Below are 10,400 nucleotides of genomic sequence, written 5' to 3'. Positions count from 1 at the left end.
TGTCCGCACCGCGCTCAGCCAGTGAGCGCACCGGTCATCCCTATATAGGATCCGAACCTGCGGCGGGAGCGCTGCTGCACTCCCAAGCGCCACACTCTCCTGAGTGCACCACGGGGCCGGCCCAGCATTTGTTATTTTCTGTCTCTTTGATAATAACCAGTCTAACTGGGGTGAGATGATATCTCATTGTGGTTTTCATTTGCATTTCTCTAATTAGAGATGTTGAGCATTTTTTCATGTACCCGTTGGCCATTTGTGTGTCTTCTTTGAAGAAATGTCTATTCAGCTCCCTTGCCTATTTTTAAATTGGATTATTTGTTTTTTTATTATTGAGTTGTTTTAGTTCCTTGAATATTCTGGATATTAGTCACTTGCCAGATGTGTAGTTTGCAAATATTTTCTCCCATTCTTCAAGTTGTCTCTTCACTCTTGATTCTTTCCTTTGCTGTGCAGAAGCTTTTTAGTTTGATGTAATCCCATTTGTTTATTTTTGCTTTTGTTGCTCGTGCTTTAGAAGTCCTATTCATAAAATCGTTGCCCAGTCCTATGTCCTGAAGTGTTTTCCCTGTGTTTTTTTTCTAGAAGTTTTATAGTTTCAGGCCTTACATTTAAGTCTTTAATCCATTTTGAGTTGATCTTGGTATATGGTGAGAGGTATGGGTCTAGTTTCATTCTTGCACACATGGATATCCAGTTTTCCCAGTACCATTTATTGCAGAGGCTATCTTTTTACCAGTGCGTGTTTATGGGACCCCTGTTGTACATGCAGTCGTCATTGACCGAAACATCATTATGTGGTACACGACTGTGCCTGTCGAAAACATATTGCTGGTAATTATGTATTTTTATGATCAATAAAGGATGCTTTAGCCTAGTGATACATATACATACATTTTCCGTTCCCCTCTTGGCAAGGTCCTGACTTACATTCTCTCATCCTGCTGCAGAGCAAAATGCCTCTCGTTATTCACGTTGTTTGCATCACTACATGTTGTGTGAGAGATGGGACTAGATCACATGATCTCTTCTGGGAAGCTGGTATGTTGATTCCTGATGTGTTCAGGTGGCCTGGACTCAGAAATCTATGAAGCCAATTGATTTAAAAGAACATTTACCAAGACTCACTCACTTATTAATTTATTTATTCTGCCAACGTATATTTATTAAGTGCCATTTGTTTGCACAGTGAAGTCATCAAAGCACACTTGGGTGCTGAGGGTGCAGACAGAAAAGGAGTTCTCTGCCTCTGGGAAGTTAGCTGTGGAGAGAAAGCTGGGATGTTGAATAATTCAGTCAATAGTGCAAGGTGTGGTCTCTGACTAAATGCCAGTGTGAAAGTATGGGCCAGCACGCTCCAAGAGTTTGACAAACGGGAGGGACAGAGCTGGGTGTTCCCTCTAAGGCATAAGCCCACCTGCTCAGAAGACAGGAGGTCCAACTTCAGCAAACCATTTGCTGGTGGAGAGGTAGTGGATGAAGTTGGATGGCATAGGCCAGATAGGGCACCTGTGGTGCTGGCCTGGTGGACTTGGACCTGGTTCTGGAACAGTGGTGAACTCTGGAACTTTTTTTTTTTCATGGAGGAAGAAGCATGATACATAAATGTTTTCTGAAGATTAACCTAGAACAGAGTTTCCCAGACTGGGTTTTGCCTATAAAATGCTAATAACTATTCCACAAAACACATTTCCATGGACAGATAAGTTTTCTCAGATTTCTCTAATATAGGGCTTCTTAATGCCTTTGTTATGTTAATGTGTATTATAAAATCACTATATGGCGTGACATTTCCCAAGCATATTTGACATAAGATCTCTCATCTGCTTCCACCTCTCTGAACAAACACTTTGGAACCTAAGATTTATACACATGAAGGACTTATTAGACTAGAGAGAGAATGAAAGCAAGGGACAAGTAAGAAGGCTGTCACAGTACTTCTGAACTAAAAATGAAAAGAAGGAACAAATCAAGATATTATTGAAGAAAGAGACAAAGGGACATAGTGACTAGAAACTGACTGAAAACTAGGTGCAGAGGAAAGAGTTGAACAGAATTAGTTTGGTGTCTCTGACGGCGCCTCGAGACAGGCATAGGCCTTTGCGTCCTGATTGATGGGCAGGGCACTGACTGAAATCACTGAAGGACTCGGGTGGCTCCTGTGGGAGACCTACTTCTGGGGAGTATAAATTCTGCAGTGTAATAATGCATATAAAAAAGAGCTCAAAAATGTTGCTAGGCAGTGCTTCTGGAAATAGAGAAAAATTGGCCAGCTAAATACAATAAAATATGTCCTAAAATGATCAGGTCAGAAAAGCACAATGTGATGAGGTGTGAAGATTCTACAGCAGCATGTGGTCTCAGCAAGTCATTCCCCTCCCCGAGCCTCATTTTTCTATCTGAAAGCTCTATGTTTGCTGTGAATCACATCCCAGGTCCCTTCATATTTAAAGGGAAGTTTTTTATTCGGCATCTTAAATAAATGAGGTGTCACTATAATCGTAAGTATTAATTACCTTTTGTCTAGTGTTCCTGATATAGTTAAGATCCTTCGTAAAATAAAACTCAAATTCCACCACAGTTACACCTCTTAATTTTTTACGTAGTTATGATTATATACATTACTAAATAGAAATAGAAGCCATGGCTCAGAATTTGTACTTTAATCATTAAACTGGTTTCTATGGATCTTTGAGAGAAAAGAAAACTAAGTAAATTAAAACATCATAGATACATTTAGCCACATGGCAGTGATAAGTAAGACAAAAATTAAAAGAAAGGGTAAGAGTTGAGAAAATAAGACATCACTGATGAAGTCTTAAATTCCAAGATTATACAATTATAATTTCTTTTATCACGCCGGTCCTCAAAACCTGATATTTCCATAATTAACTTTTCATTATCTCAGTCCCGAAAGTAAGATCTACCTCCAGACTGACTAAAGTTAAGGCTACAAAGCAGGGGACCGAAGTGCTTACTTTGAGGAGCGCACATCTGTTGCCAGCTTTAGGCTCTAGCTTAGCAGCGGGACCCCTAACCCACCAGGCCCCATTCAAGACCTATACCTAATTTTGTATTTGTAAATTCGTATTCTTTCTCTTAAAGAGCACCCCCAAACCCTTCTAGTTTTCAGTAGATGTTTTTTCAGAAATGCTGAAATAACTCTAGTTGTAAAACAGTGTACACAGCTAGGAAATATATCTTTTTAAAGACAGAAAAATCTGAGATAACCAGAAACTCATTAAAATAAAATGAACAGATAGCACCCTGCTGCATTTCTTCTTTTGTGCAAAGTTGTGACCACAGTATTGTTTCACTTTCTTCACATTATTTACTGGCTCTAAACATTATTTATTTTTCTCCAGACATTTTTTCAAGTCATGAATGTACGGTGCTTAAAGGGCGAGAGCAATAACCTAGCCCAATCTTTCGTTTTCCAAAGAATCCAGAAAAGGAGGCAAGAAGATAGGAACCTGGCTGGCTGTGTGGTAGGCTACTTAATTTTCAAAGGGCTTATTGTTACGTTTTTAAACCTTTCATTCTCTCTGCTATCATGTGGCAATAGCCAAATACCTGTTACACACTCCAGTCAGAAATTAAATAAAATTTAACAAAATTCTTCCTTATGTTTATTCAACATAGTTTATTGTTAAAAACATCACTTAGCAGCCACAAGCTTACTTAATTGTAAAGGAGCAATACACTGTAGCAATTCAGAGGTAGATTCTTGAGCCAGGCAGTGTAAAAATCCCAGCTCTACTGCATACTAGCTGTGCAGCCAGACTAGTTCTGGATAAAAATCTTTATACCATATATTTATTGAAATAGAGAGGAAGGGCATTTGACATAATAAAGTTCATAATAGATGAAATTCAAGTTATTCTTTCATCTGCAGAAGGGAGCCCAGCTGTTTAATTTTTTAATACAAGAACATTAGGCATACGCTGCTGGTGACTGCACAGAGGGGTGACACAGCCAGCCAGGGATGGGGAGCTACACTGGGCGGAATGCAGGCCTGCCACTTCTGAAAAAGTCATCCAGACCTGACAGCTGACTTCAGCAGCTTCCACCAACACTTTAAAAATAATCTTGAGTGTTTCCCCTCAGCACTGGGCATTCTCAGAAGGCTGCCACGTGCACTCAGAGAAGACATAGCAGGAAAAGGCATGGGTCTGGGAGGAAGTGAGAGAGGTGGTTCTGAAACTGCTTACACACAGAGTATATAAAATAACTTGTTTTCTCTCTAATGAGAATAAACTAGGTTTCCAAATGATCTCATTGCCATTTAAGATGCATTACCAGGACAGAGAATGTTTGACATACCTATTAAAGTGAAAGAAATTGCCCAATGCCATGTCAGCATCAACGTGGGATCAGCATGTGAGAATAATCCTTTTCATTAAATTGGGCAGCTCATACTAGAAATCATTCCTCAGACAGTCATGCTGAGAATCCCTAACTATATTGAGAGAGATAACTCCACTGGAATTGTGTCTTCAATCCTTTTTATATGAAAGGGAGGAAGAGAGAGGGAAGAAAAGGCAAAAAGGAGGGAGGGAGGGAGAAAAAGAAAATTGACAGGCAAGTGTAAATCACATCCAAATTGTTGTTCCCATACTTGGGATAATGTCCAAATGACACTACAATGCATCTACTGGATTGTAAAGAACCGCAGAAGGTTTCAAATTACAGATTGATGTGACAGAATTAAGTGGGTAGACGGGGGTAAAAGGAAGCCACTTCACTCACTTCTGCAGAGGTCACGGTGACAGAGCTGCTTCCACTTACCGACCAGGTCTTCATGCAGCAACACTCGTGTGAGCCTGAGAGGGGTCCAGGCGGGCGGAAGCCAATGTGACCAGGGAGCTTTTCCTCCATGCCCAGCACTGCACGAAGCTTTCACTTATATCCACCAGTCTATGAGCTGTACTCCTATTCAACCCGTTTTTTACAGATGAGAAAACTAAGCCCTTGAGAGGTTAAAATAACAGTGAGTAAGTGGTGGGGATGAGACTTGATCCTAAGCAGTCTGGCTCCAGCGTCTGAGGTCATAACTGTTAATCATGGAGACTTCCAGCGAGACCAGGATGGCCGTAACCACCGAGGCTCTAGCAAGGCAAAGCTGCATGTCGTGTTTGCCTTTTGGTATCAACTTCTGTTGCCACAGCCCCAAATCCATCTCCAACTGTCCTTCTGCTTCTTTCTGGCTCCTCAACTGTACCCTTTTCCCCAGGACTTCTCTCCGCTAAAGTACCATTCTTCAAAAGGTATCTTTTCTTTCTCTCCTTCTGCGTCAAGATGAACTTTTCTTTTCTGTTCAGGCAGAAGGATCATCCTGTGTGAATAATAGCACGTTATGGTATGAACGGCTGACACTCAACTCTAGAAAAGTGGTTATTAAAAGAAAGAGCTTGGTGGGGTGAGGCAGATTCTTGCACCAGGTCAATTTCTTGATGTCCCTTGCCTGCTATTCTCCTCAGTCCAGCCTAGAAGGGTGAGGCCCAACATCTGAGCACCTCCTTTCTCTCCCACACCACTTGTGAGCTTCTACACAGATGCCAACCTCTGCTTAAGGGACATATAAAAGGTACATTTGGCCTAGTCTTTGTTCCATGTTTGACTTGGAAGCTTAGGGAAACAAAAAGGAATTAAGATGTGTGCTGAATTTTTAGGGAATAAAAGGCATTGGGGAGAGAGAAAGGAAAGGAACTTGGGAGAAATACTAAGAAAGTTCTGAATGTTTTTCTTCAAAAAGGGATTATTAGTGCATATTTTCGACTTGGACCCATAGTATGTAAGGGGATTAGGGCTTGTGGTTAAAGAGAAGGCTGTATTTTAAGTTAAAAACTAAGACACAGTACAAAGGAAAATGACTGGTCCAAATTACAATTCTGAGACTAAACTATAAACTCAGAAATATGCCATTTTTATATACTTTAATATTGCATATTCAAACTTGAGGTTTGAAAAGTGTGGGTTGGATTTGGTTCCCAGTACACTTGAGACAGCAAGATAAGCCACATTTCTGCATATGGAGGGAGGAGTTTGAGGCTTGTCTCAGTTACACTGGTTTAAAACCGAAATGCAAGACAAGTTGGTGAGGTCAGCGAAGAAAAAGAAGAGAATAAATCTTACATTTAAAATAAGAGAAAGTCACTCAAAATGTGTTGACTTACTTGAGTGTTGATGAAACTTTCTAGACCCTCAAGAATGGAAAGCAGTTAGGTTGATTTTTACATAAACTCAGGATTCTACAGTTCAAGAATACACACAGAACAAGAAAGAAATTCATATTTTCAATTTATCTTGTGGTGACAGCCAGATTTTAACTAACTAGTATAATGGTAAATGAATAATAATCCCAAGTGATATCTTTTGTGTTGCTCGAAAGATATGTTTTTAGTTTAACCAAAAATGATGACTTTTTAAAATTAAATGAGTTTTCCTTGTGAGTAAAGGATATGGGCTTGGACTCAGATAATGGGGTAGGAAGCGCTGAGCCTCTCGGGAGGTGGGCAGCCTACTCTACAGCTTCAGGGAGGCCCCTCCGCTTTTGCTTGTACTCCCCTACAGGCTGATACGTAAAATGGTCTTCTTTTGGCTTACAGCTTTACTTATTTTAAATATTTAAATGCCTCTAGAAAGGGAAATTCTTATTGATGTCCTTGAAAGGAAAATTGCACATATGCGACCTTCATCTTCCCCTTTGATGGCAGCTGTTGGAAATTGACCTCAGATTTCTTGCCCAGTGTGCCCAGTTCCAAGAACCTTCTCTTCAGCCTAGCTGTCCAGGAAGCCACTCTGCATCAATTAGACTTTAACAAGCGAGTTGACGCCTACTTGACACTCCTAGTTTGTATCTTATGTGAATGAGTTTACTGAACCTTCGAATCTGAGCAAATTTTAGAGTGAGAAAGGAAAGGAAGTATAAGGTTTCTTTATTTGAGGGGAAGACTAAGATGGTACCACCAAGGGTTTATAAACTTTGCCTGTAACTTTTTACAGAGGCAGACACACATATACATGTGCAGAGTATCTGCTACTAAGTTCCACATGCTTCTATTAGCACTTTATGTTTGTTATGGCATTTTTTCCTTCACAGTAGCTTTGGGGGAAAGAAGGAGGGGGAGAGACAAAGAGAGAGAGAGAGAGAGGGATCTCAATGTCAATGGTACAGTGGAGGAAACTGAGCCTCCATGATGTTAAAATGACCTGTCCAAGGTGGAAGAACCAGTAAGGACTGAGCTACAACATCGAGTTCCTATCTTTCCAGTATACTTTGCAATTTTATACATTGTTTCCAGAGTTATATAGAATTAGATCAGGATGTGTGGCTTAAGAATCTCCTCAAGGTAACCTGTATTTTCAGGGCCATGCGCCTTAGCAACAAAATTCAATATTAATTTGAGTGGACTAGGAATTGAAACTTCTATTTGTTTAACCTTCGTTATTTCTACCTGATGAACAATAATGCAATTCCTTGGAGAGGATGTAAAATCAAGATATTTTTCCCAGTATGGATCATATTTATCTAAATTTTTCTTAAACGTTTTCTTCTGTGATATTTGACTATTTGTGTTCAAGATTAAATTTTACAATTTCATTGCACATATTCTTCTGGTAAAATTAAATAAAATGCTTTGAGGGGAGATATTTTGTGATACACATAAATAACCCATACTGAAAAGAAATGACATTATTGAGGATGGCATAATCAATGATTTTTAGTAAGTTCTAGGTGTGAATTTCAGTAGCCTTACCGATGCAATTTGGTCAGCACCACCCTTTCCAAAGTGAGCTAACCGGCCATCCCTATATAGGGATCCAAACCTGTGGCCTTGGTGTTATCAGCACCACACTCTCCCAAGTGAGCCATGGGCCAGCCCTCAGATGCAATTTTGAAGTTATTGATTAGAGCAAGAGTTTTACCTGACCTTTTATATATAACAGACATAGAATTGATAATGTATTCGATCGTCACTGTATATATATATTCCTAATAAATACGGGGCCATTCTTCTTTTTTTATTTTATTTTATTTTTTGCTGGCTGGTACAGGGATCAAACCCCCGACCTTAGTGTTATTAGCACCATCATATAACCAACTGAGCTAACTGGCCAGCTTTCCATTTTACTTTTAATTTCAGTTGACCTCATGAGGGACAGTTTCAACATTCATTTGAAATCAGGAATAACAAATCTATTTGTATAGTGATTCTTCTATTTGTATAGTAAGTATTTATTGAGCATTTACTATAAGCCAACATTATTCTGCAGTCCTAGTTAGAATGCTGAAAAACTGACAACCAATGGTTGCTTGGTGTTGAGAAAGCCTTCCATGTCCTCTAGTCCACCCTCCTTGCACAGCCACAGTCTGTTCTGCAGTGTCCCTGACATAATCCACTGCAGCTCAAATGAGTCCTCTAATGCTCTCATGAATAATTACGCTTCTGTACCACTTAATAGGTACCAGGCCTGCTGTTGAGCACTTTACAGTAATCCATGTAATCCTGTCTACAACCCTATAAGGTAGAACTCCATTTTGTAGAACAGAAATTTGAGGCACAAAGAAGTTAAGAAACATGACCAAGATCCATAGCCAGTGAGTAGTTGAGCTAGGCTTTGAGCCTAGGCAGTCCTGCTCTGCATCAGCGTATTTAACCCGCAGTCAGGTGTCTGAGCTAGAAGCTCTTGTAGTCCAAGCAGAGCAAGTGAGTGTCTGAACAGAGGGGTGCAGTGTGAGTGAAGAGAAAGGGGCAGATCTGACAAACCCTCCACAGAGTAAACCAGGTCAGATGTGAGCTTGTATATAGATGATGAGCAGAAGAGACAGGCCAAAGATCCTCAGCTTTAAGGACTGAAGAAATGATGGTATACCCCTGGCCAATGGGGTATTCGAGACGGGAAACAGTTTAGGGGAAAGTCAGGAGCTCAGCCTTGACCCATTTCATCTAAGGTGATGGGGTCAACTTCAAGTTAATTGGTATGACACACAGATGTGACAAAAGGGCAAAACCGACAGCATGGCCTGGTGGACAAGCACAGGATGTGGGATGCAAAGAGGCAAATGCAAGCTTTGTGCCAATATTAGTGCTCCTGGGACTCTGTGCAAGGTGCTTCACTTTTCTGAGCCTCCACCTTTTTTCCTGCGATTAGTTTTCTCTCATTATTACTATGAGAAAGTTCAGGTTAAAGTGACAAGCCAAGGATGAGAAACGTAATTAAAGGCAGAATCAAGATTATATGCCTAAATGACTTATTTTTTAGAAAGTATTAATCTGAACAATATCTATTTGTGAGGAAAGGAATAATCGCACTATTTGAGCCAGAGCTAGGATGACCATACCATATGATCCAAACCAGGAGAGTGAAAGTGGGTACTACTAATAATAGACCAGAACAACAGGCATTCATAGCCACCAGAAGAAGTACTTCTGGAATATTCATGGTAAGAAACCTTAGCTTGTGGTTTGCAATTCTGAATGGAAATAATCCTGGGTGGAAGGAGTTGTATTCAGGACATGATTTCCAGCTGGGTTCCTTCCTTACAGACTGTGTCTGAGGACCAGTTCCCCTCCTACCTTTTCCTCAGCCCCATTCTCCACCCCCCTACTCTCCCTTGGCCCATGCACGACATTCCAGCCACTGTAATCATTCCATTGTTCAGAAGAAAAAGGAGTGACCTCACGGTGTTAATACATCTGGTGTCATCTCCACTGTGTCATGTTCGCTCATTTCTGACTGCTGCCTTGTAGTTGCTCCGCTCTGCTGCTGACTGGTCTGCTGGTATAAAGTACCATGAAGAGTCCATCCATGCTGCTTACGTCCACGTGATTGAGAACAGCAAGCACTACATCTATATCGAAGTAAGTCCTGCTTGTGTTAATTAATGTGAGAAACTGCCTTCCCATAAGTATCACAGAGACGGCAGGGTCCCCATCCTCAGGGCCTGCCATATTAATAAGTGTATGTCAAGATGTGAAGAGTGCTGGAGAAGTGTTGACTCATATCACCTGAATTTTCACCTCCCAGCATACCTGAAATTTGTTCTGCATTGTGATTAACTCAAGTCTCTAATGAGACTATCAAATTCTTTCTATTAAAATGCATCAACTCCCTGTAATGTTATTAGCCAGAAATTCCCCAACATGAATGTGCTAAGTTTGGTTCGACTTGGGTTGTAGGGTTTAAGTGTGAGGTACGTGCTATTTCAGGAGAGCACACACGGGGGTAACTTGCTCAGTAGAGACCACTGGATGCCACTGATTTGGATGTTGAAGTAGGGAGAGTACAGGGAAAAGAATATGGAAAAGAAAGATGCAAGAATATTAAAGGCTGGTACCATGCTTTTCAGTCCTATCTGAAGTACTATTCATTACCATGCTTTTTTGGATCCCAGAGTT

The 10,400-nt window shown here is 40.5% G+C and overlaps 1 protein-coding gene across 1 annotated transcript in view; it reads left to right on the top strand.

Annotated features, from left to right (window-relative positions):
- Nucleotides 1-9,863, top strand: part of LOC103582400 (phospholipase D1-like) — a gene marked incomplete at its 3' end in the record, with an annotated part of 17,460 nt that extends 7,597 nt beyond the window's left edge. The window contains exon 5 of the mRNA XM_008564004.1: nt 9,753-9,863. Within this exon, the coding sequence (XP_008562226.1) occupies nt 9,753-9,863 (111 nt within the window). The remainder of the gene's footprint in view (nt 1-9,752) is intronic.
- Between the last annotated feature and the right edge of the window lie 537 nt (nt 9,864-10,400).

The sequence above is a fragment of the Galeopterus variegatus genome, unplaced genomic scaffold (assembly GCF_000696425.1).
Source record: "Galeopterus variegatus unplaced genomic scaffold, G_variegatus-3.0.2 Scaffold16104, whole genome shotgun sequence".
NCBI lineage: Eukaryota > Metazoa > Chordata > Mammalia > Dermoptera > Cynocephalidae > Galeopterus > Galeopterus variegatus.
The sequence above is the reverse complement of the archived record's forward strand: the minus strand, read 5'-3'. Positions and strand labels throughout refer to the sequence as shown.